We start from the raw sequence: 27,847 nt of genomic DNA on the forward strand, positions 1-27,847 counted from the left end.
GCGCTATACATTACCTGTCACGTGCCGACCACGGTCTCCGATCCTCAGCAGTGACGTCTTCTTCGGGAGGCCAGCGGATCTTCCCGAGTGCCGGCCGCCCTCTGCAGCGTCATCCGAAGCTCAGCCGCGATTGGCTGAGCATAACTGTGCTCAGCCAATCGCGGCTGAGCTTCGGATGACGCTGCAGAGGGCGGCCGGCACTCGGGAAGATCCGCTGGCCTCCCGAAGAAGACGTCACTGCTGAGGATCGGAGACCGTGGTCGGCACGTGACAGGTAATGTATAGTGCACCACACTTCCGGGTACACGGGTGGGGGTGGTGGGACACGGGGAAGGGGGCCATTCACAGACATAACATACATTACAAAGTTGTATAACTTTGTAATGTGTGTTATTCTGTGAATAATTTTTTATCGCCGGACAACCCCTTTAAGAGCATTTGGGGTGTCACCCCCATCCCATAGCACCACCGGCCCATCTGTCTTGCCCAGCCAGCTTCCTCCCGTCCAGCTGGGGCGAACTGGGCGAGACACAGGGGTGCTCCGGGACTGAGGTGACTCCCCAATTGCTCTTAAACCCCAAATTTGCATAAGCTATTTAGTGAAGAATGCAGATGAACAGAAGAGCGTTCATAACAGTGTTCAACTAGGTAAGGGGCTTCTGCGGCATATCAGCAGGTTCTCTGGGCTTTAACTACTGACATTTCAGAGATCAGATATCACATGTTATTTTATCAGAAGTCAGGTATAAGTAGTCAGATGTCAGTTATCAGAAGTTGGTTGTCAATACTCAGGTATCAGAGTCAGATGTCACACTTGTCTCAAAATGATTCTTGACTTTGACTTCTGACTATGTCCTAACATGTACAATCATATTCCACAAGAACACAAGATATCGCAGCGTTATACCTCCGACATGTGACAGAAACTGCTGTAAATGGCCCCAACATTATCTGCAATAAATGACACCATGTAAGACATTAGATTGTTACTCCTCATCCCTCTGTGTGATTCTTGTATTTCTTGTCTCTACAGCCGGAGATCACTTTATAGACCGACACAGAGAAGAGCTGATTGACAGAATAAGAAATGTACGTCCAGTGATATATTATCTGGGCTTCAATAAGCTGCTGACAGGAGAAGAGCGGGATTATATAATGAAATTACCGGAGTCGGAGAACATGATGAGACGTCTGTATGATATTATCAGACACTGGGATGATGATGAGAAGGAGACGGTTTATGACGCTTGGATTAGGTACAATCCCAATATCATTGCTTACCTGATAAACCTGAGAGATTCATCATCATTGGATAAAAGTAAGTGTTACTGTGTTCTGTATCTATTCCTCCACATATATCACTCTCCTCCTCCTCTCTGTAGATGCAGGAAGAATATTTTATCCATAAGAAATGTATTTTACATGAAACCTAGAAGTGATGGAAGTGAAAACAAGAAGAACTTCCCCTCATATAACCTTCCAGATCAGGACTTCTCAGGCTTCTACTGGGATCTCACCAGTAAGAACATAGTGATACCCAGACCTCATGGGGAGTTGATATTTAGGGCAAAACTAGAATGTTATAAATCGGTGTATGTTAGTAAATGAGAGATTGCTGCAGGCAGAGAGAGGCGTGTACACATTGTCAGCAGTGCGCTATGCTATCAGTGTACCACACCACAGAGTCTACATACAGGAGCAGGGACTCCTGGGAATCTTCGGCCTCCCTGCTCCTGTACCTTGGCTCCTTGTCATGCAGCTTCTGTTATGAGGGGCTTAGCTAAAGGCTGATGGGCCCTGGTGCAAAATATTACCTTCCATACACAGACCCCCCCCCATACACAGATCACCCCCCCTCCATATACAGACCACCCCCCTCCATTCACAGACCACCCCCCTCCATTCACAGACCACCCCCCTCCATTCACAGATCACCCCCCTCCATATACAGATCACCCCCCCCTCCATACACAGACCACCCCCCTCCATACACAGACCACCCCCCTCCATACACAGACCACCCCCCTCCATACACAGACCACCCCCCTCCATACACAGACCACCCCCCTCCATACACAGATCACCCCCTCCATACACAGATCACCCCCCTCCATACACAGATCACCCCCCTCCATACACAGACCACCCCCCTCCATACACAGACCACGCCCCTCCATACACATACCACGCCCCCTCCATACACAGATCACTGCCCCCTCCATACACAGATCACCGCCCCCCTCCATACACAGACCACCCCCCTCCATACACAGACCACCCCCCTCCATACACAGACCACCCCCTCCATACACAGACCCCCCCCCCCCATACACAGATCACACCCCTCCATATACAGATCACCCCCCCTCCATACACAGACCACCCCCTCCATACACAGACCACCCCCCTCCATACACAGACCACCCCCCTCCATACACAGACCACCCCCCTCCATACACAGACCACCCCCCTCCATACACAGACCACCCCCCTCCATACACAGACCACCCCCTCCATACACAGACCACCCCCTCCATACACAGATCACCCCCCTCCATACACAGACCACGCCCCTCCATACACAGACCACGCCCCCTCCATACACAGATCACTGCCCCCTCCATACACAGATCACCGCCCCCTCCATACACAGACCACCCCCCTCCATACATAGACCACCCCCTCCATACACAGACCACCCCCCTCCATACACAGACCACCCCCCTCCATACACAGATCACCCCCCTCCATACACAGACCACGCCCCCCTCCATACAGAGACCACGCCCCCTCCATACAGAGACCACGCCCCCTCCATACACAGACCACACCCCCCTCCATACACAGATCACCGCCCCCTCCATACACAGATCACCGCCCCCTCCATACACAGATCACCGCCCCCTCCATACACAGATCACCGCCCCCTCCATACACAGACCACCCCCCTCCTCCATACACAGACCACCCCCCTCCATACATAGACCACCTCCTCCATACACAGACCACCCCCCTCCATACACAGACCACCCCCCTCCATTCAAAGACCACGCCCCCTCCATACACAGACCACCACATCCATACACAGATCAGTCACAATATACTCACCAGCTTCCCCTGCTGGCCCTCAGGCTTCAGAGGAGATTGCTATTACCAACCTGATTCTGTTCACCATCTGACACTGCTGCCCCCCACAGGCTGGGAGGAATGCTGCTTGAGGAAAAGCATGCGGCCCCAGGCACATGGAAGGGAACTGTACTGCACTGTGACTTGGCCTGGGGTAGGGGCCTTGTCCTGCAGACGGCAGCTGGAGTGTCCCGGCACTGAATGAACAGTACAGAGTGGGCCCGTCCGGCTCCGGTGCTTGCAGTTTAGCTGCAGCCTGTATCCACAGGTCCGTGTGACCCATGGATGCAGGCAGTTAGGCTACGCAACATAGGGACACAATTAAGTGGCAAGGGAGGCCAGGCCGGGTGCGACCCCTGCGAGCGCTGTAGCTATGCCACTGCCTGCCTCAGAATATGGTAAAGAATTAACAGCCTGTACATACAGATAATGATGATGATGAAGAGGAGCGGCAGACAATGGAGGAAAAGGGAGGGGTTGGATTTATGAGGCAGTCACTGTGGAAATAGTTCAAGTATATGAGGTGCCAAAATTAGAGATATTTTTGCAGTGTCTCGTGGGGGGGCTGGTACTGATATGAAGACCTGCGTCTTGAATCGTGATTTACAAAGCCAGGCTTCCTCCATGCCTTGCCTCACCTATGGGCAAGCAGGGGATATGGCTGGCATATGCCAGAGAGAATGGGCAACTCGGCACCTTCTCCCTGGTGTACGCCACATTGATAAATGTCTCCCTTTACATTTTGATGTACGGCCGGGGCTGCACAGAAAATCATAAATGGTCTATTTCCTCCTACCACACTGCTCCAGGGGTCCTCTTTGTATGTCTTTATGTGTAGAGATGAGCAAAGCAGCCAGAAATTCGTTTCTCGAACTTCACAAATTTTGGTTCAAATCTGTTAAGATTCGCAAATCGAATTTTAACAAATTTCGCTAAATCAGCCAAACAATACTGGGACTATGACAGAATGACAAATTTGTTAATGTAGGTTCCTGTAAAATTGTCAAATTGGAAAATCTAAATAAAAAAAAAAAGTCAATCAGCCAGTCAATCATTCAATGTCCGCCATGGACAGCAGTGGACATCGGTGGACCAACGACAACAAATAAAGTTTTCTTGTAGGACAACAATGGTCATTGGTGAATCAGCGGTGTATACTTACCTCTCCTCTATGGAAATCTTTGGATGCTGGTGGATCAGTGGCATAAAATTACACTTTTTCACAGGACAGCAATAGACAGCAGCAGCACTCTGACTCTCTTCTACCCAGAGGGACCTAGCACAGACATAGGGAGGTGGCAGCAGCAGCACTCTGACTCTCTTCTACCCAGAGGGACCTAGCACAGACATAGGGAGGTGGCAGCAGCAGCACTCTGACTCTCTTCTACCCAGAGGGACCTAGCACAGACATAGGGAGGTGGCAGCAGCAGCACTCTGACTCTCTTCTACCCAGAGGGACCTAGCACAGACATAGGGAGGTGGCAGCAGCAGGACTCGGACTCTGCCTGGGACAGACAGTTGACGTTGGTAACTGTAGCGGGACTTACATTTTTAAATAAAACCCCCAATGAATTTTCACACTCATCACTTTTTCTTTTTTTTTTTTAATGTTAAAGGGAACCTTTTACCCCCCGTGTCGGGGTGACAGGCTCCCGACCCGGCGGGATCAGGTGAGTATGGGGGGCTGTAGCGTGGGATCAGGAGCCTGTCACCCTGGCACGGGGGGTGACAGGTTCCCTTTAAGTAAAAGATTATTATAGTACAACTGTTGAGCCCAATGGGCCATCCAACTGCCACAAAATGTTAATGAACACCAAGTCAATTGGGATACATTGAAATAGGCCATAATATCACACCCACAAAATAGAAAAGAATAGAAAAAAAAGAGAATAGGCCCCGATTCAAGAAGGCTTTACAATATTAAAGGGGTACTCCGGTGGGGGGGCTTTTTTCCGATCTGGCCGGGGAGGAGGTGGCTGAGGGCAACGACGTCTACTCACCTCCCCGATTTCAGCGACGGGTCCCGTATCGCAGCGCTCCGGTCACCACTGCCCGTCCGCTTCCTGGTCTCTGACCCGGGATCGAGACGTGACATTTCAAGTCCAGTCAGCCAGTCAGTGACTGAGGCCGGGCAGCAGGGACCGGAGCACCACAATACGGGACCTGCCGCTGGAACCGCGGAGATGAGTGGACGTTGTTGCCCTCAGCCACCTCCTCTCCGGCCAGATCGGAAAAAAGCTCCCCCACCGGAGTACCCCTTTAATAATGTATTAAGTAAAAGAGTGGGAAATTTCCCTACAACTTTAAGTGGTAGAATATGTTTCCCATGCTATTGTATTTTCTTAAACACCCCCTCCCCACCAAAAGAAGAAATGTAGGAAAAAATTTTAAAAACTTGACTGTTTCCATGACTTGCAGACATATCAAGACTGGGTTACTGATTGACAAAGTGCAAGAAGCAACCCTCATGTGCATCTCATGGGGTGTTTAAGCCTTCTTCAGCTTAAATGATCAGGGGGAAACCCCTGATGGGGTATAGGGGTGACCCTCCCACCCTCGCTTTGGGCACTCCTAAAAAACCTCACTTTGATGGTGCACTCACATATCGCTCCAGGGCTGCTGAGTAAAACCATCAGGGGATCTTTATGCCGGTCAGTACTATGTAGACTTTATGAAATGCGTGGATTCAGTGCTAAACTAGGTAGTTACATACTGAATTGCGTATTATCCATTTGCCACATAGTACTGAAAGGCGGCAGAAATACAGCTGCGCACCCGCTGAGGGTTCTAGGCAACAGAAACCAAAAACGCAACCATTCCCGGATGATAGCAGTATAAGGCAGGGTGACCTGCCGGTCAGCAACAGATGCTTCTGGTAGAGGTTTCTTATATCACATTTAGAGGACATCATCATCTATGATATATACACCAGCAAAAACCCTTCCTATAGCTTTAAAGCACTAAAGAAATCACAAGTCACTTAAACGGCAAACAACAAGTATCCTATCAGGAACCATTGTGCGAGCTCTAAGGACTATTGTGATATCATAAAATCCCCAAGAACAGTATCTGTCCAGTTACCACTGTCTCTATGAGCCAGGAATGAGAAAATCATGCACACAGGAGACAGAGCAGGACCAGCACAGAGATAGAAAAGGGTGAAGAACCTGATCACATGACCCAAAGGACCCCCTGACCCTCCATAACATCCCATAACAGTGCAGCCACAGACCCCTGACCCTCCATAACATCCCATAACAGTGCAGCCACAGACCCCTGACCCTCCATAACATCCCATAACAGTGCAGCCACAGACCCCCTGACCCTCCATAACACCCCATAACAGTGCAGCCACAGACCCCCTGACCCTCCATAACAGTGCAGCCACAGACCCCCTGACCCTCCATAACAGTGCAGCCACAGACCCCCCGACTCTCCATAACATCCCATAACAGTGCAGCCACAGACCCCTGACCCTCCATAACATCCCATAACAGTGCAGCCACAGACCCCCTGACCCTCCAGAACATCCCATAACAGTGCAGCCACAGACCCCCTGACCCTCCAGAACATCCCATAACAGTGCAGCCACAGACCCCCGGACCCTCCATAACATCCCATAACAGTGCAGCCACAGACCCCCTGACGCTCCATAACAGTGCAGTCACAGACCCCCTGACCCTCCATAACATCCCATAACAGTGCAGCCACAGACCCCCTGACCCTCCATAACAGTGCAGCCACAGACCCCCTGACGCTCCATAACAGTGCAGTCACAGACCCCCTGACCCTCCATAACATCCCATAACAGTGCAGCCACAGACCCCCGGACCCTCCATAACATCCCATAACAGTGCAGCCACAGACCCCCTGACGCTCCATAACAGTGCAGTCACAGACCCCCTGACGCTCCATAACATCCCATAACAGTGCAGCCACAGACCCCCTGACCCTCCATAACAGTGCAGCCACAGACCTCCTAATCCTCCATAACAGTTCAGCCACAGACCCCCTGACCCTCCATAACATCCCATAACAGTGCAGCCACAGACCCCCTGACCCTCCATAACATCCCATAACAGTGCAGCCACAGACCCCTGACCCTCCATAACATCCCATAACAGTGCAGCCACAGACCCCTGACCCTCCATAACATCCCATAACAGTGCAGCCACAGACCCCCTGACCCTCCAGAACATCCCATAACAGTGCAGCCAGACCCCCGGACCCTCCATAACATCCCATAACAGTGCAGCCACAGACCCCCGGACCCTCCATAACATCCCATAACAGTGCAGCCACAGACCCCCTGACGCTCCATAACAGTGCAGTCACAGACCCCCGGACCCTCCATAACATCCCATAACAGTGCAGCCACAGACCCCCGGACCCTCCATAACATCCCATAACAGTGCAGCCACAGACCCCCTGACGCTCCATAACAGTGCAGTCACAGACCCCCTGACCCTCCATAACATCCCATAACAGTGCAGCCACAGACCCCCGGACCCTCCATAACATCCCATAACAGTGCAGCCACAGACCCCCTGACGCTCCATAACAGTGCAGTCACAGACCCCCTGACGCTCCATAACATCCCATAACAGTGCAGCCACAGACCCCCTGACCCTCCTTAACAGTGCAGCCACAGACCCCCTAATCCTCCATAACAGTGCAGCCACAGACTCCCTGACCCTCCATAACATCCCATAACAGTGCAGCCACAGACCCCCTGACCCTCCATAACATCCCATAACAGTGCAGCCACAGACCCCCTGACCCTCCATATCAGTGCAGCCACAGACCCCCTGACCCTCCATAACAGTGCAGCCACAGACCCCCTGACCCTCCATAACATCCCATAACAGTGCAGCCACAGACTCCCTGACCCTCCATAACATCCCATAACAGTGCAGACACAGACTCCCTGACCCTCCATAACATCCCATAACAGTGCAGCCACAGACCCCCTGACCCTCCATAACATCCCATAACAGTGCAGCCACAGACCCCCTGACCCTCCATAACAGTGCAGCCACAGACCCCCTGACCCTCCATAACAGTGCAGCCACAGACCCCCTAATCCTCCATAACAGTGCAGCCACAGACCCCCTGACCCTCCATAACAGTGCAGCCACAGACCCCCTGACCCTCCATAACATCCCATAACAGTGCAGCCACAGACCCCCTGACCCTCCATAACATCCCATAACAGTGCAGCCACAGACCCCCTGACCCTCCATAACATCCCATAACAGTGCAGCCACAGACCCCCTGACGCTCCATAACATCCCATAACAGTGCAGCCACAGACCCCCTGACCCTCCAGAACATCCCATAACAGTGCAGCCACAGACCCCCTGACCCTCCAGAACATCCCATAACAGTGCAGCCACAAACCCCCTGACCCTCCAGAACATCCCATAACAGTGCAGCCACAGACCCCCTGACCCTCCATAACAGTGCAGCCACAGACCCCCTGACGCTCTATAACATCCCATAACAGTGCAGCCACAGACCCCCTGACGCTCCATAACATCCCATAACAGTGCAGCCACAGACCCCCTGACCCTCCATAACATCCCATAACAGTGCAGCCACAGACCCCCTGACCCTCCATAACAGTGCAGCCACAGACCCCCTGACGCTCTATAACATCCCATAACAGTGCAGCCACAGACCCCCTGACGCTCCATAACATCCCATAACAGTGCAGCCACAGACCCCCTGACCCTCCATAACATCCCACAACAGTGCAGCCAGAGGGTGCTTACCTCATGTGTATCATATTTCACTGCACAGAAACTGAAACCACCTCATATACAGCCCCGGGGTCTGATAACACAACAGCCAGCCTGACAGGATCCTCTGTGGTGAGAAGAAAGCCCGGGAACTGCAGACTAAGATTAGCTCCTCCCACACAAGAGTCTGGTCACATGGGCATGATGACATCACAGGGCCTTTAGCCCACTTGGAAATAGCATCTACCCTGTATGATCACTCTATGGTTGAGACTAGAATGTAGTTGCCAGGGGTAGGTCCTACCCCTCACAGGGGTAGGTCCTACCCCTGGAGCCCATAGTTGCCAGAAGTAGGTCCTACCTCTGGAGACTGGAATCTAGCCCATTCAGTGTGAGCAGGCTAGAATGTAGTTGCCAGGGGTAGGTCCTACCCCAGGAGTCCAGAATCTAGCCCATTCACTATGAGCAGGCTAGAATGTAGTTGCTAGAAGTAGGTTCTACCTCTGGAGTCCGGAATCTAGCCCATTCAGTAGGAGAAGGCTAGAATGTAGTTGCCAGAGGTAGGTCCTACCCCAGGAGTTGCTAAAAAGTAATTTTTACCCCTGAAGTACAGAATTTAGACTGTTCTCTACAGAGCAGGCTAGAATGTAATTGCCAGAGGTAGGTCCTACCCCTGGAGCCCGTAGTTGCCAGAAGTAGGTCCTACCCCTGGAGTCCGGAATCTAGCTCATTCACTATGAGCAGGCTAGAATGTAGTTGCCAGAGGTAGGTCCTACCAATGGAGTCTGTAGTTGCCAGAAGTAGGTCCTACCCCTGGAGTCCGGAATCTAGCTCATTCACTGTGAGCAGGCTAGAATGTAGTTGCCAGAGGTAGGTCCTACCCCTGAAGCCCGTAGTTGCCAGAAATAGGTCCTACCCCTGAAGCCTGTAGTTGCCAGAAGTAGGTCCTACCCCTGGAGTCCGGAATGTAGCCCATTCACTATGAGCAGGCTAGAATGTAGTTGCTAGAAGTAGGTCCTACCTCTGGAGTCCGGAATCTAGCCCATTCAGTAGGAGAAGGCTAGAATGTAATTGCCAGAGGTAGGTCCTACCCCTGGAGCCCGTAGTTGCCAGAAGTAGGTCCTACCATTGGAGCCCGTAGTTGCCAGAAGTAGGTCCTACCCCTGGAGTCCGGAATCTAGCTCATTCACTGTGAGCAGGCTAGAATGTAGTTGCCAGAGGTAGGTCCTACCCCTGAAGCCCGTAGTTGCCAGAAATAGGTCCTACCCCTGAAGCCTGTAGTTGCCAGAAGTAGGTCCTACCCCTGGAGTCCGGAATGTAGCCCATTCACTATGAGCAGGCTAGAATGTAGTTGCTAGAAGTAGGTCCTACCTCTGGAGTCCGGAATCTAGCCCATTCAGTAGGAGAAGGCTAGAATGTAGTTGCCAGAGGTAGGTCCTACCCCTGAAGCCCGTAGTTGCCAGAAATAGGTCCTACCCCTGAAGCCTGTAGTTGCCAGAAGTAGGTCCTACCCCTGGAGTCCGGAATGTAGCCCATTCACTATGAGCAGGCTAGAATGTAGTTGCTAGAAGTAGGTCCTACCTCTGGAGTCCGGAATCTAGCCCATTCAGTAGGAGAAGGCTAGAATGTAGTTGCCAGAGGTAGGTCCTACCCCTGGAGTCCATAATCTAGCTCATTCACTGTGAGCGGGCTAGAATGTAGTTGCCAGAGGTAGGTCCTACCATTGGAGTCTGTAGTTGCCAGAAGAAGCTCCTAACCCTGGAGTCCGGAATCTAGCCCATTCACTATGAGCAGGCTAGAATGTAGTTGCCAGAGGTAGGTCCTACCCCTGGAGCCCGTAGTTGCCAGAAGTAGGTCCTACCCCTGGAGTCCGGAATCTAGCTCATTCACTGTGAGCGGGCTAGAATGTAGTTGCCAGAGGTAGGTCCTACCCCTGAAGCTCGTAGTTGCCAGAAATAGGTCCTACCCCTGAAGCCCGTAGTTGCCAGAAGTAGGTCCTACCCCTGGAGTCCGGAATCTAGCTCATTCACTATGAGCAGGCTAGAATGTAGTTGCCAGAGGTAGGTCCTACCCCTGAAGCCCGTAGTTGCCAGAAATAGGTCCTACCCCTGAAGCCCATAGTTGCCAGAAGTAGGTCCTACCCCTGGAGTCCGGAATCTATCTCATTCACTATGAGCAGGCTAGAATGTAGTTGCCAGAGGTAGGTCCTACCCCTGAAGCCCGTAGTTGCCAGAAGTAGGTCCTACCCCTGGAGTCCGGAATCTAGCTCATTCACTATGAGCAGGCTAGAATGTAGTTGCCAGAGGTAGGTCCTACCATTGGAGTCTGTAGTTGCCAGAAGTAGGTCCTACCCCTGGAGTCCGGAATCTAGCTCATTCACTGTGAGCAGGCTAGAATGTAGTTGCCAGAGGTAGGTCCTACCCCTGAAGCCCGTAGTTGCCAGAAGTAGGTCCTACCCCTGGAGTCCGGAATCTAGCTCATTCACTGTGAGCAGGCTAGAATGTAGTTGCCAGAGGTAGGTCCTACCCCTGAAGCCCGTAGTTGCCAGAAATAGGTCCTACCCCTGAAGCCTGTAGTTGCCAGAAGTAGGTCCTACCCCTGGAGTCCGGAATGTAGCCCATTCACTATGAGCAGGCTAGAATGTAGTTGCTAGAAGTAGGTCCTACCTCTGGAGTCCGGAATCTAGCCCATTCAGTAGGAGAAGGCTAGAATGTAATTGCCAGAGGTAGGTCCTACCATTGGAGCCCGTAGTTGCCAGAAGTAGGTCCTACCCCTGGAGTCCGGAATCTAGCTCATTCACTGTGAGCAGGCTAGAATGTAGTTGCCAGAGGTAGGTCCTACCCCTGAAGCCCGTAGTTGCCAGAAATAGGTCCTACCCCTGAAGCCTGTAGTTGCCAGAAGTAGGTCCTACCCCTGGAGTCCGGAATGTAGCCCATTCACTATGAGCAGGCTAGAATGTAGTTGCTAGAAGTAGGTCCTACCTCTGGAGTCCGGAATCTAGCCCATTCAGTAGGAGAAGGCTAGAATGTAGTTGCCAGAGGTAGGTCCTACCCCTGAAGCCCGTAGTTGCCAGAAATAGGTCCTACCCCTGAAGCCTGTAGTTGCCAGAAGTAGGTCCTACCCCTGGAGTCCGGAATGTAGCCCATTCACTATGAGCAGGCTAGAATGTAGTTGCTAGAAGTAGGTCCTACCTCTGGAGTCCGGAATCTAGCCCATTCAGTAGGAGAAGGCTAGAATGTAATTGCCAGAGGTAGGTCCTACCCCTGGAGTCCGGAATCTAGCTCATTCACTGTGAGCAGGCTAGAATGTAGTTGCCAGAGGTAGGTCCTACCATTGGAGTCTGTAGTTGCCAGAAGAAGCTCCTAACCCTGGAGTCCGGAATCTAGCCCATTCACTATGAGCAGGCTAGAATGTAGTTGCCAGAGGTAGGTCCTACCCCTGGAGCCCGTAGTTGCCAGAAGTAGGTCCTACCCCTGGAGTCCGGAATCTAGCTCATTCACTGTGAGCGGGCTAGAATGTAGTTGCCAGAGGTAGGTCCTACCCCTGAAGCTCGTAGTTGCCAGAAATAGGTCCTACCCCTGAAGCCCGTAGTTGCCAGAAGTAGGTCCTACCCCTGGAGTCCGGAATCTAGCTCATTCACTATGAGCAGGCTAGAATGTAGTTGCCAGAGGTAGGTCCTACCCCTGAAGCCCGTAGTTGCCAGAAATAGGTCCTACCCCTGAAGCCCATAGTTGCCAGAAGTAGGTCCTACCCCTGGAGTCCGGAATCTATCTCATTCACTATGAGCAGGCTAGAATGTAGTTGCCAGAGGTAGGTCCTACCCCTGAAGCCCGTAGTTGCCAGAAGTAGGTCCTACCCCTGGAGTCCGGAATCTAGCTCATTCACTATGAGCAGGCTAGAATGTAGTTGCCAGAGGTAGGTCCTACCATTGGAGTCTGTAGTTGCCAGTAGGTCCTACCCCTGGAGTCCGGAATCTAGCTCATTCACTGTGAGCAGGCTAGAATGTAGTTGCCAGAGGTAGGTCCTACCCCTGGAGCCCGTAGTTGCCAGAAGTAGGTCCTACCCCTGGTGTCCGGAATCTAGCTCATTCACTGTGAGCAGGTTAGAATGTAGTTGCCAGAGGTAGGTCCTACCCCTGGAGTCCATAGTTGCCAGAGGTAGGTCCTGGCTAAAAAGTAATTCCTACCTCCGGAGTCTAACCTATTCAGTGTGAGCAGGCTAGAATGTAGTTGCCAGAGGTAGGTCCTACCCCTGGAGTCCCTGGTTGTCAGAGATTGGGGGTGGGGGGCTTTGGTAACCTCCATGGCAGCTCATCACTCACTAAAAAGCTGAGCCTGACAAGCTCAGAGAGAGAGAGAGACAGCCACAGTCCTTACACCACACAGAGGGAACTGATCCATCTACAAGGAGAATGGGAGGTGGATGGAACTCACTGATCCATCTGCCACATTATACAGGCAGGAGAGATGCCAGCACATGGGTATTGTAAGGGTTAGTGCCAGAGATAGTTTAGATTTTACTCACCGAAATCTCTTCTTTCCATGACGTCCCAAGGCAGCACAACAGAGGGTTAACATTATTTCTCTTTTCCTACTAACAGAAGAACCAATCATAGTAATACAAGTATACTAGCAATTAAGAGTAATTAGCACCAGGCACCTCCCCCTTAGCTATATAACACCCTAGAGAACACACATCAGCGTGAAGTATGCAGCAATATTATTTAATGAGGGTGGGTAGCTTGTGCTGCCTTGGGACGTCATGGAAAGAAGAGATTTCGGTGAGTAAAATCTAAACTTTCCATTCGTCCCTTCGGCAGCACAACAGAGGGACATATAAAGCAATGGAAATAGAGGGAGGGTTTTTAAGTAGTCGCCAGTTCCAGCACACTCCTGCCAAAGGACGCCTCTCTGTTAGGAAGGACATCTATCCTGTAGTGCTTGATGAAGGTCCCTGGTGATGACCATGAAGCTGCTCTGCAGATTTGGTCCATGGACACTTGTGCAAGTTCCGCCCAGGAAGTAGCTGTCGATCTGGTTGAATGAGCTCTGATGCCTTCTGGTGCCGATAGACCTGAGGACGAGTAGCATTGGGCAATGGTGCCCTTAATCCACCGGGCTAATGATGCTTTGGACGCTGATTTTCCCTTGTTGGGTCCAGCATATTGGAGAAAAAGACAGTCCGAGCGTCTAAAGTCCTTTGTTTTATCCAGATAGCCTAAGACAGCACGCTTAACATCTAGGGTATGGAGTTTGGCATGAGTCTCATTCTGGGGGTCTGGAAAAAAATCTGGCAGAAAAATCTCTTGATTGATATTGGTGAGGGATGCCACCTTAGGGAGAAAAGAGGGTCTCAAACGGAGGATTAGGCAGTCTTGCATAACTCTCAGAAACGGATGTTCCGCTGAGAGAGCTTGTATCTCTCCTACCCTCTTGGCTGAGGTGATGGCCACCAAAAATAGAGTCTTCCAGGATATAGATCTGATGTCCGCTGTCTGAAAAGGCTCAAATGGAGGTTGAGACAGAGCCTCTAACACCAATGGCAAGTCCCAGGAAGGTAAAGGACTCTTGACCGGAGGGCGAAGATTCTTTAGAGCTCTAAAAAATTTTGTGACCAGAGTCGAGTTAGAGAAAGCACCGTCAAAATGATGATTAATCGCAGAAAAATGGACTCTTAGAGTGTTACACTTGAGGCCCATGTTGAAACCTTCTTTGAGAAATTCCAAGACATGCGAAACAGATGGAGAGAGGATATTACGGACATTACACCAAGAGTTAAATTTCTTCAGGATACGGCTGTAAACTTTTACCGTAGCGGGCCTATGTGCGGCCGACAGGATGTGCATGACGTCCTCCGATAACCCTATAGACTGAAGGGTTAGCCTGTCAGTAGCCACGCCGTCAGTCTCAGTCTCTCCGGACATGGATGGTAAAGGCCTGCTTGTAAGAGAATGTCCGGTCTCAACGGGATTTCCCAGAATCGCCCCTTGGCCAGAGACACAGCCAGGGGAAACCATGCCCTCCTGGGCCAGTAAGGTAGGATCGCCAGGACTGAGGCCTTGTCCCCTTTGACTTTGGTCAGAACTTTCATGATCAGAGAAAATGGTGGGAAGACATAGATGAATTGACTCCAAGGGATTGATAGACCGTCCAGGAAGTCTGGCTTGTCTGCCCTGTATATTGAGCAAAAAGTTCTCGTCTTGCGATTGAGTCTCGTCGCCATTACGTCCAGCTGAGGTTCCCCGAACATGTTGACTAGATGAGAAAACACCTCCGGATGAAGACTCCATTCCGCTGGATTCAGCTGCTCTCTGCTCAGAAGGTCTGCTTGAATGTTGAGAGACCCTCTGATATGAACTGCATGAAGGTCTAGGAGATGATCCTCTGCCCACGACATTAGGAGACTGCACTCCTCCATTAGACCTGGGGACCTGGTGCCTCCCTGCTTGTTCACATAAAACACTGCAGGGAGGTTGTCCGACTGAATTAGGATGCATTGGTGATGGACCAGAGGAGCGAAATGACGCAGGGCTAGGCGGATCGCTCGCAGTTCCCTGCGGTTGGACGAGTACGAGGTTTCTTGTCTGGACCACCTTTTTTGGACCCACCTGCAGTTCAAGTGGGCCCCCCAACCTATGGCTGACGCATCTGTGGTCAGTACCAGACGCGGGGTACTGGACATAGACTTCCCCACCAAGATCTTGTCTGGCCGGAGCCACCATGTGAGATCTGACCTCGTGGGGGGCGATAGTCTCAACAACCTGTCCAGCCCCCAAGGCCTCCTGTTCCACTGCGTGAGGATGTCGAGCTGCAGTGGCCTGAGGTGAGCTCTGGCCCAAGGAACAGCGTCTAGCGAAGACGTCATAAGCCCCAGAACGCTCATGGCAGAGCGAACCGTCACCTCTGATCCCCGAAGCAAGTGAGAGATTTCTGTCACCAATCGTTCCGATCTCTCCGAAGAGAGAAACAGTTTCATCAAGATCGAGTTGATGTTGAAGCCCAGGAACCTGCAAACTCTTGCTGGAGTGAGGCACGATTTTTGTCTGTTGACGATGAAGCCATGATTCTCTAGAGTCTCCTGAGTCAGACGTAGATGTTGAATCAGAACTGCTGGAGAGGAGGCCTTGACCAGCCAGTCGTCCAAGTATGGTATGATATAGACTCCCCGGAGTCTGAGGTGGGCAGCCAAGATTACCGCAACCTTGGTAAAGACCCGGGGAGCGGACGACAGGCCGAAAGGGAGGCAGGTAAACTGGTAGTGACGCGTCTGGTCTCCTGATGAAATTGCGACCCTTAGGAACCTCCGATGACTTCTGAGGATCGGCACATGTAGATAGGCGTCCTTGAGGTCCAGGGTCGCCATATAGTCGTCTTGATGCAGGACTGCGGCGACTGATCTTATTGACTCCATCCTGAAGTGTTTCTTTACCAGGAAGGTGTTCAGGAATGTTAAGTCTATTACCAGCCTCCAAGAACCCCCTTTTTTGGGGACAGCGAAAACCCGTGAGTAGACGCCGAAGCCTCTTTGGTGTCGAGGAACTTCCTCGAGGGCTCCCTTCTTCACAAAATCTTGAACAAGGCCGAGGACATGAGGACCGCTGTGATTGCGGAAGAAGGTGTTTGGGGGTATACTGGCCAACTCTAGGGAGTAGCCCCTGCTGATGACAGAGCGGACCCAGGAGTCTGATGATGTTTGAAACCAGACTGCAGCAAACTGAGCGAGTCTGGCCCCCACGATCCTCCTGGCGTCAGAAGGATGAGCCCTTTGTTCCTCCCGAAGAGGGCTTTTTCTTATATGAGGATGATGTATTGGCCTGGTAATTGGACTTATTCTGCTTGTACTTTTGCTGAAACCTTTTTCTAGCTGGAGACCTCCGAAAGGGCTTCTGCTGCGGACGAAACCTAGGCTTCCTTGGGGGCTGAGGAAAATCCACCCCTTTCTTAGAGCTCATACCCTCCAGGATGGGGGTAAGTTGAGGGCCAAAAAGGTTCCCAGCCTGAAATGGCAAGGAACAAAAATGGTTCTTGGAAGAAACATCCCCTTGCCATTCCTTCAACCACAATGCCCTCCTTGCCGCTGTGGACGAGGCCAACAACTTAGCGTTAAGGCGGATCATGTCCAGGGGGTAGTCCGACAGGAACTCGGCAGCCAGTTTCATATCAGGGATATCTTTTAGAATATCCTCCCGTCGGACCCCATCCTTGAGATCCTTGGACAACCGGCTCAGCCAGACCCTGAGTGCTCTACTGACCGACACAGAAGCGATAGAAGCTTTAACAGCTTGGGCGGCCCCCTGGTATATCCGCTTAAGAGAACCATCTGCCCGCCTGTCCATCTGGTCTCTCAGAAGCGCAGACTCGTCAGAAGGAAACATAGACTTTTTGGACAACCTGGCGACCGCCAAATCAACACTGGGAGTGGAATCCCACGCTTCTGAACACCCAGGGTCTAACTTATAGACCGACTTAAACCTGGAACCTAGATCCGCCTTTTTCTCTGGTTTCGCCCACTCGGCCTGCATGAGGGGGTCCAACAGCGGTTGGTTGGGCAGGGCGTGATGGGAACTCTCTGAAAAATAAAAAAGAGCCTCTTTTTTTGGAAGCTTGGAAGAACTAGGTTCGCCCTCCACTGTTTTTTTAACTGCACTGATCAGAGTAGCCACTTGATCTTTCTGCAGCAAATAATAATCATCAGGGAGACCTCGATCCGGGGTACCTTTGTCAGAGTCGGCCTCAGAGACCGAGTCCTCCTCATCCTGAGAGGACTGGCATGGTGAGGAGAGAACAGAAGCCGGGACAAGGGCTTGAGACATCGGTACCTCATGATGACGTTTTTGTACCTCATTGAAGATTCCGGAAAGCTGGTTTTTAAACCATCCCATGAATTCTTTGGCTTCTGACTGCATGCTACCGTGAGGAACCGGGGCAGCGCAATTCTGGCAGACATCAGAAGCGCAGTCGTCTGGCAGAGGTTGGTTGCAGCTGCGACACATCCTGTGTCTGTCCTTGCGTCTCCTTTTCCCCGATGAGGAATGGTCCCGCTGGTTGTCCATCCTAATGTGCACAAAGTAGGCGCTCCTGGCAGAGTGCTGGGAGCTAATCCTAGTCCCCAGCACCTTTAAATCTCCTTCCCGGGCAAATGAGGAGGCCGGACTTGCCAAAAACCAGCCAACCGCGGTATTCGGCCCTGATGACGTCACCACAGGAAGTCAGGTTGCCACATGACCGGAAGTGGGGCAGACGCTCAGCAGAGTGCAGCCATGGAGACAGGAAGTGGGGCAGACACTCAGCAGAGTGAAGCCATAGAGACAGGAAGTGGGGCAGAGAACTCCAGAGTGAGCAGAGCCTAGTCCCGGAAAGACCCCCGCACCTGCCGATACTACAAGTGCGGGGACCGGAGCCAAGCCCCACCCCCTCCCGGAGCCCACCGCACGTATAGTCAGCCAGGAGTATCCAAAAGTTTGTGGCGCAGCGCCATGTTCAGGAGAGGGTATGTCCCACACACAGCGATACTCCATGTGCCGGACCCCTCCCCCTGCAAATACACGGCATGGCTGCGGGGCGACAGACTATCAGCAACCCTGCTGTAGAAAGAGCCCAGCCACTGCATCACCGGAGACCCTCCCCAGAGAGTAGAGCCGGGAGCAATACCCTTACCTCCTAGACCTCAACAGGATCAGAGGTATGTGCAGGGACCGGCTGAGCCGAGGACCCCCTCGGTATGCCAGGGGTTTCTGAATAAGCGAAGGTTCTTCTTAGCAGAAAAAAACAGAAGAAAAAAACACGCTGATGTGTGTTCTCTAGGGTGTTATATAGCTAAGGGGGAGGTGCCTGGTGCTAATTACTCTTAATTGCTAGTATACTTGTATTACTATGATTGGTTCTTCTGTTAGTAGGAAAAGAGAAATAATGTTAACCCTCTGTTGTGCTGCCGAAGGGACGAATGGAAATGTAATTTCCTTAACAAACATCCAACCTTCCAGTATATATTAGCTGCTGTATGTCCTACAGGAAGTGATGTATTCTCTTTAGTCTGACACAGTGCTCTTTGCTGCCACCTCTGTCCGTGTCAGGAACTGTTCAGAGCAGTAGAAAATCCACATAGAAAACCTCTCCTGCTCTCCAGACTGGAAATAATAAAGTAATCTAAAAGAGGTTGTAGGGCCGTTCTATGGCCTCCCTTCCCTGCTTGCGCTCGCTTTGCGGTCACTGACCGACAGTGTGTAGTGTAGGGACTCAGGGGACCTGCACGTGGTACACGAGGCAATATGGTTTAATCAAATTATATACCATCATCCTGGCGTTGGTTTTTAAATGTAGCCGAGAAGCATTAGGGCCCATTCACACAGAGCAAGAACGGCGGAATGCCGCCAGCCTTAGTGTCTTAATGACACTCTATGGGAGGTGCACACTGCATCTCTCGGCGCTGAAGAATGAACATGTTCATTCTTCAGCGCAGGGAGAGGAGCCGCACGCGCCTCCCATACAAGGTCATTATGACACGGAGGCTGGCGGCATTCCGCCGTTCTTGCTTTGTGTGAACAGACCCTTAGTGTCAGCCATAGGTGTGAGGTGCAGCAGCTCCTTTCTCTCCATGCCGTATAATCTAAAAGAGGTTGTTTCTGATAGGCAGGCTTTAAAGGGAATCTGTCAGCACCGGGCCAGACCCAAGATGCTGACAGTGTAGTATAGGTGTGCATGGTCACAAACTCACTCTAACCAAGTGTCAAAGAGTACTGGCTTGGCATTTGGGCCACACCTCGGCCCGCCTCACCCCATTTTCATGCATTTTACCCATTAGCCTGCCTCCTGCTCCCTGTCGTAGTCACGTTGTTGCACGTCTGCACAGACAATTCCCTCTGAGGGTGTGCTCCTGATAACACCATTCCTGCATGCACCATAGAGCGGAAGAGGAGGGTGCAGAGGGCATTGGCTTCAGGCCCTCAGCATGTGTGCACCGCACTTCTGCCCAACAACGCATGCACGATTAGCAACATAATGATATCGGGGAGCAGGAGGCAGGCGAATAGTTATATATGCATTAAAAAGGGGAGGAAGAAGTAGTGGTGAGGAGGGCCGAGATGCGGCACAAATGCCAAGCCACCACTCCTCTTTGACGCTTGGTTAGACTGTTTGTAAAGTGGAAAAATCCCACTGCACAGAGGCTTTGTAGACAGGTTCAATGCACACAAGGGGATACACACTGTTAGCACCTCGGGTCCAGTCACTGACGGATTCACTTTGGGGCTATGTTCACACTGCGTATTTTTCTGTCCGTAGTGCAAACCGCGAATATACGCACGTAGTTTTGAGGTTGATGCATTCGCTTGGAAGTATACGATATACGCCCGCACAGTGCACACTACATATGAGCTTACGGCCGGATCGTATACGGCGCCATGAAAAATGAACAAGACCATTGTTTGAGGACGGAAATGTTGAAACTCATGGCCGTGGATTTCAGTGCGGTCCCGTACGGAGTACTTATTTCAGCCAAATTGAACTTGATTTTTCGATCCAAAAGGTTCTGTGAGTTTTATTGGGCTGGGCGAGGATTTCCAAGTAAATGACCTGTTTCAGATCACTACGAAACAAGCTAGGGAAGCATAACTGTACTACGGGCGTATGTTCGCAGTTTGTATCATCCGGCCGCATGTCGATTTTTCCCACGCCCGTAGTTTCGGCCGCACATGTACGGCGGAGTACGAACTACAGCCGGATTCATACGCAGTGTGAACATAGCCTAAAGCTTAAAAATGTAGAAAAATAAAGAACTAACCCACATGGGGAAATGTTGTAACTTTTACATTCTGAACCCTGCCAATGAGCAGCACGCAGGGAGACGCATCCCCCAACTCACTCGGAATATATATGTATGTGTGTGTATAGGGTACCCAGCAACCTTGGTGCAGTGGGTACTGGGGTAATAATGGGGGAAGGTGGGGTTAGTGTTAGCCATTTTATACCAGCTAACACTAAGCCTTGACTCATGGATGCCATCTGTCAGCCTGTAAAGTAAAGATGACAAATTGACAAATATTCAAAAAATAAAACCCCCCCCCCACACTCCTCATTGACCACACTGGTCATTGAGATTGTCCACCAAATCAGTCACAAGCCTGTTTACCAATATCTGAAAAACAAGAGGGGAGACACAAAAAAGGGCAGGAGCAGAACACCCATCATTTTGACAGGTGTTTTGCACCTTACAATATACAGCATCTTGCCAGATGCTGCTTACAGTCCGGTACACAAGAGGTTAAGTGAGGATGCATCGCATCTCCACTTAACCCTTTTGGTGCCATACTGAACAATGTGGCCCTCGATGGGGTTGTGAGGATGCACTGTATCCACACCAACTCCCTAGTGGCCAGACCAATCTCACTCTTTACCCATCCCCGCAAGGAAGGGGGGTTAAACGCCCCCTTCCTTTCTGGGATGGGTGCAGTGTGGGTAAAGCTTCCATACTCACCTTCAACATCTTCCTTCTCCAGAGCCCAGCACACTGAGCTTTTAGTGTGCTGTGCTCTGTCTCTTCAAATCTACCATCAGCCACTCAGCGGCTGAGGCGGGGCATTGCTGCAGGCGATGACTGGCTGAGCAAAGACTTGTGCAGTGTCAGCTCAGCCAATCAGCAGCTGATCACCTCTCCCCCACCCCAATAAACACAATGAAACAACACCCCCAGCTCTCCCCCACCCCAATAAAAACATGAAACCATTTTTTATTTTTTTTTATAAACTTTTATTACAAACAATTTAAAGATTAATATTGCACAGTGATCTGTCAGCAGGTTCTGGTTGTATAAACTAATAGTGTGTACAAGGCTTTTTATGCAATCAATATTATACCTTTATTTTGAAAATTAAGGTTATATTCACAGGTTTTTTTTGTATCCGATGCAGGGATATGTCGCAAAGATGTCTGAGACAGCCCATAGAGGTCTATGGAAGTGCCGGAATTCTGGACACTTTCCTGATGCACATCAGGAAAGTGTCCGGAATTCTGGTGACAGGCCAGGCTGGGTGCAAGTGACAGGCCGGGGTGGGCGCCTGCATGGAGCTGCAGGCACCAGCCCCCCCTCCCAGGCAGACACAGTGCCAGTGCAGCGGACACTAGACTGGGAGCACTAGGCTGGGAGCAGACCACAGGCATTCTTGGCAGCATTCCTCTATCTAGCTACCCCCCCCCCCCCCCCCAACCTCAGCACAATGATGATCGCTAAGTCCCCCGGGACCGCAGCAGTGATGTTTGCAGCCCCACCCATCTCATTCTCGCCAGCAGTGATAATTGCTAAGAAACAACTCCTCCCCCCCCCCCACACCTATCATGTGTCACAAATCCGGAAAATCTGTCCAGATTTCCAGACCCATAGGGGTACATTAGTCATGGACACATTTCAGGATTTTTTCTGAAGGACGTCTGTTCCGGAAAATAGGTCAGGATTTTTCACATTCTATCCTAATTTCATCCGAAATTCTGGCACAGATGCCCCCGTAGAACTATACGGGAGCACCAGAACTCCGGATGCTTTCCTGAAGCACACCAGGAAAGCATCCAGAACTCCTGATTTGTTGCCCCAGTGTTCCTTTTACAGACCTCACTGTGCAACGATGAGTTCCCCTTACCCACCCTCACCCCTGCCACCTGGACCCTACCCTGCAATAATGAGCGCACTCCGTACCCTGATTGAGTAGCACCCCTTGTATCTCCCGGCTGTGTCAACGCAGAGCACAGCTCACTACTCACTCTCCCCTGTGTCCCTGCCGATCCACAGCAATCCTCCACCCTGGACCCTTCGGAACCTCAAAAGTGCTCCCCTACTTCCCCTTCCCCTCAGGAGTAATACCACCAGGACCTCAGGAGTGATCCTCCACATCCCAACTGTCCCCAACTACCCCACCTCAGATCTCGGCAGTGAAGACATCAGCAGTGATGGACAGCCTGATCGAACTGGAGGTAGCCTGACCAGGAACCATGAGAGCAGAAAATCCCCCTTCAGCTGGGGGCGACAAAGGGGGGGGGGACTGGGGCAGCTGGGGGGAACAGAGGAGACTGGGGCAGCTGGGGGTGACAGAGGGGGACTGGGGTGAATGGGGGGGACATCTGGGGGGAACAGAGTGAAGTGGGGCAGCTGGGGGAGGGGCTGGGGGTGCCAGATGGGACTGGGGTAGCTGGACACACCTCCTCCCGGCCGCACATGGAGCTCCTCGGTCTCTGGAGGCCTCGGGGACTGCAGGGTAAGGTGATCGCATTGCTGCAGGTTCTGGGGCTGTACAGCAGGATTGGGGGTTTACACTGCACCCTCTGATCCTGCTGTAAAGCTCCAGGACTCGTAGCAATGCGATCACCTTACCCTGCAGCCCCCGCGGCCTCCTCCAGAGACCGGGGAGCAGGGCTGTATTTACCCGTTCCGCTTGCTCTTCCCCCGGCTGCCAGTGTGCTGTGACATCTGGGGGCGCTCCGCTGCCGGCTGTACAGGGAGGCGGTAGTCCCCATGTGGCCGGCACTCTCTGGGACATGTCCTTCTCCCCTGCAGTACGGAGTGCACCCTCTGCTCCCAGGCACCCCCCATCTCTGAACCCGCGCACTGCTCGGTTCAGATGGTCACTCACCTGCGGTGGTAGAGTGACTGTGATGGGCGTCTCGCTCCTGGTGTTTGGCCAGTAGTTCTGTAGTTCTGGATGGCCACAGGCTGCAAAACTACAACTCCCATCATGAGCTGTTAGCAGGACATGGTGGGGGTTGTCGTTTTAGGGGGTAAACTCACCTCTCCTGTCAATGTCCGGTCCTCTCAGGCTGTCACTGCTGATATTTTCACCGCTGAGGTCCGTCAGACCTGGGATAGATGATCAGCCCCTTTGTCGGGGGACGGTTGGACTGCTGAGGTTCGGGTGGGGGTCCGGGGTATGGTGAGGTAGGGGGATCTTCGCCTTCAGTTGGGGGGGGGGGGGGGGGTCGGAGAACTTCTGAGGTTCAGGGGAAGGGGGAGTGTAGAGGTGGACGGAGGGGAAAGCAAGCAGGGCGCTATACAAGGGGCACCACTCCATCGGGCTCCCGGTCAGAGGGGCACTCATCACTCTGCACTGTGAGGTCCCCCCATCTCACCCGCTGGGGCCTTCCTTTAAAGCTGCAGTTGGGCACCATGGCAACAATCCAGGAATGGGGGGCCCGATCATTAATCATTACAGCTGTCCAGGAGCCCAGGGCCCGTCTTCATCAGTGAGGGGGGAGCTGTGCCACTCAGGGGCATGATCTTTACTGCGAACCCGGGTGGGGGGGATGATGGGGGGGGGAGGGTACAGGCTGGTTAGGGGCTGTGACGGCCAGCACCGCAGAGGTCCGGGGGGGGGGGGGGGGGGGGGCATAGTCAATCATTACAGCGATTCAGGAGCAGAAGCCCAGAGCCCGTCTTCATCAGTAAGGTCAGGGGGGGGTGTAGTTGTGCCACTCAGAGGGCCGGATCATTACTGCGGTCCTGGGTGGGGGTGGTTGATGGTGTCCGGTCTTTGTGATCATCACTGGGGGGGGGGAGGGGGGTGTCCAGGTGGCGGGGGGAAGGGGAGTTGGGGCTGTGGTGGCCAGCACTGAAGGTCCAGGGGTACGGTCCGTGCCACAGGGTGGGGGTATCACTGCTGGCGGCTGGGGTGCACTGAGCTTTCAACCAAAGCAATGGATCCACACACCCCTGACCCTGCAGATCATCTCACAACAGTGCATCCACACACCCCTGACCCTGCAGAACATTGAATACCAGTGCACCCCCCCCCCCTGCAGACCATCTCATAACAGTGCACCCACACTAATTGACCCTGCAGAGCATCACATAACAGTGCACCCACAAACCTCTCCCTGCAGAGCATCACATAACAGTGCACCCACAAACCTGTCCCTGCAGAGCATCACATAACAGTGCACCCGCACACCTCTCCCTGCAGAGCATCACATAACAGTGCACCCACAAACCTGTCCCTGCAGAGCATCACATAACAGTGCACCCGCACACCTGTCCCTGCAGAGCATCACATAACAGTGCACCCGCACACACTGACCCTGCAGAGCATCACATAACACATAACAGTGCACCCACAAACCTGTCCCTGCAGAGCATCACATAACAGTGCACCCACAAACCTGTCCCTGCAGAGCATCACATAACAGTGCACCCACACACCTGTCCCTGCAGAGCATCACATAACAGTGCACCCACACACCTCTCCCTGCAGAGCATCACATAACAGTGCACCCGCACACCTGTCCCTGCAGAGCATCACATAACAGTGCACCCGCACACACTGACCCTGCAGAGCATCACATAACATATAACAGTGCACCCACAAACCTGTCCCTGCAGAGCATCACATAACAGTGCACCCACAAACCTGTCCCTGCAGAGCATCACATAACAGTGCACCCACAAACCTCTCCCTGCAGAGCATCACATAACAGTGCACCCACACACCTCTCCCTGCAGAACATTGCACCCACACACACTGACCCTGCAGAGCATCACATAGCAGTGCACCCACACATCCCTCAAAACAGTGGTTTACCTCCTGCTGATCATATACACTGCACTCACTATACTGCTGCCTCATGAAAAGCCGGGAAACCAGCCACCTCATAGAAAACCAAGCAGAGGAAGATAGCTCCTCCCACACATGAGGCTGGTCACATGGGCATGACATCATCAAAGGTCCTCAAGACCTACCTCTGGCAACTACATTCTAGCCTCCACCCTCCACCATCACTCTGGTAGAGCCTAGAATGTATCCTCTCCTTTGAGTCTCTCACTGCAGGGGATACATTCTAGCATGTTCAGTATTGAAATATTTAGAATGTATCCTCTCCTCTGAGTCTCTCACTATAGGGTATACATTATAGCATGTTCAGTATTGAAATATTTAGAATGTATCCTCTCCTCTGAGTCTCTCACTATAGGGTATACATTATAGCATGTTCAGTATTGAAATATTTAGAATGTATACTCTACTCTGAGGGTATACATTCTAGCATGTGTAGTATTGAAATGTCTAGAATATATACCCTCTTAGTACTCAACATGCTAGAATAAATCCCCTATAGTGACTCAGAGGAGAGGATACATTCTAGCCATTTCAGTACTGAAGATGCTAGAATGTATCCCCTGCAGTGAGAAACTCAAAGGAGAGGATATACTCAGAGGAGAGGATACATTCTAGCAGGCCCGGACTGATAATCTGGCAGGCCGGGCAAATGCCCGCTGGGCTGCTCAGATTATCAATCCGAGGGCCGCCGACCAACCCCCCTCCGCTAGCCCTACCGGCCGCCGTCGTCGCACAGGTCAAGGAATTGGTGCGTCCGCTCTGCATCTGCTGCTGTTAGCTGCTTACATTTTCCGTCATCAGCAGCCCGATGCAGACCGGCCCCGGAGTCTCCCAGCTCCAGCCCTGCGGCGCCTGCACCCTCATCTACTGCTCTGTGGCCGGCAGTAACGGATGACGTCACACGTCCGCCGACGTGCAGTAGATGAGAGAGGTGCAGGCGCCGCGGGGCTGGAGCTGGGAGACTCCGGGGCCGGTCTGCATCGGGCTGCTGATGACGGAAAATGTAAGCAGCTAACGGCACCGGACCAGAGAGGACCAGGGAGAATCTGCTGGATCCGAGGTGAGTATACTTTTGTTGTTTTTTTTTACAATGTGGGGGCTGTACAGAAGGCCACATTTACTATGTGGGGGGCTGCATGGGGGGGGGATAATATGTTGGGGCTATACTATGTGGGGGCTGACTACACAGGGACCGATACTATGTGGGGGGGCTACACGGGGGGGGGGTTAATATGTTGGGGCTATACTATGTGGGGGATGACTACACAGGGACCTATACTATGGTGGGGGGCTACACAGGGGGGGGGATAATATGTTGGGGGCTATTCTATGTGAGGGCTGGCTACACAGGGACCTATACTATGTGGGGGGGGGTAATATATTGGGGCTATGCTATGTAAGGGCTGGCTACACAAGGACCTATACTATGTGCGGGGCTACATGGGAAGGGGGGTAATATGTTGGGGCTATACTATGTGGAGGCTGACTACACAGGGACCTATACTATGTGGGGGCCTACACGGGGGGGGGAATAATATGTTGGGGGGGCTATACTATGTGGAGGCTGACTACACAGGGACCTATACTATGTGGGGGGGGTAATATATTGGGGCTATGCTATGTAAGGGCTGGCTACACAAGGACCTATACTATGTGCGGGGCTACATGGGAAGGGGGTAATATGTTAGGGGCTATACTATGTGGAGGCTGACTACACAGGGACCTATACTATGTGGGGGCCTACACGGGGGGGGGGGGAATAATATGTTGGGGGGGCTATACTATGTGGGGGCTGACTACACAGGGACCTATACTATGTGGGGGCCTACACGGGGGGGGGATAATATGTTGGGGGGCTATACTATGTGGGGGCTGACTACACAGGGACCTATACTATGTGGGGGCCTACACGGGGGGGGGGGGGAATAATATGTTGGGGGGGCTATACTATGTGGGGGCTGACTACACAGGGACCTATACTATGTGGGGGCCTACACGGGGGGGGATAATATGTTGGGGGGCTATACTATGTGGGGGCTGGTTACACAGGGACCTATACTATGTGGGGGGCTCCAGGGGGCGGGAATAATAGGTTGCGGTTATACTACGTGGGGGCTGGCTACAAAGGGACCTATACTATGTGGGGGGCTACACCGGGGGCGGGAATAATATTTTGGGGCTATGCTATGTATGTGGGGGCTGGTTACACAGGGACCAATACTATGTGGGGGGCTACATGGTGGGGTAATATATTGGGGCTATGCTATGTGGGGGCTGGCTACACAGGGACCTATACTATGTGGGGGGCTACATGGGGAGGGGGTAATATATTCGGGCTATGCTATGTGGGGGCTGGCTACACAGGGACCTATACTATGTGGGGGGCTACATGGGG

The 27,847-nt window shown here is 52.2% G+C and overlaps 1 protein-coding gene across 7 annotated transcripts in view; it reads left to right on the plus strand.

Moving 5' to 3' along the window:
• The window catches only part of LOC138770571 (uncharacterized), a 277,918-nt gene that overhangs the window by 153,797 nt on the left and 96,274 nt on the right, over window positions 1–27,847 (plus strand). For all 7 annotated transcript variants that reach the window (XR_011359470.1, XR_011359472.1, XR_011359471.1 and 4 more), the window contains exon 9: window positions 1,034–1,318. Coding sequence is in view for 3 of the 7 variants with exons in the window: in XM_069949693.1 (XP_069805794.1) it covers window positions 1,034–1,318 (285 nt within the window). In the remaining 4 variants the exon portion in view is untranslated. The remainder of the gene's footprint in view (window positions 1–1,033; window positions 1,319–27,847) is intronic.

The sequence above is a fragment of the Dendropsophus ebraccatus genome, chromosome 1 (assembly GCF_027789765.1).
Source record: "Dendropsophus ebraccatus isolate aDenEbr1 chromosome 1, aDenEbr1.pat, whole genome shotgun sequence".
Taxonomy (NCBI): domain Eukaryota; kingdom Metazoa; phylum Chordata; class Amphibia; order Anura; family Hylidae; genus Dendropsophus; species Dendropsophus ebraccatus.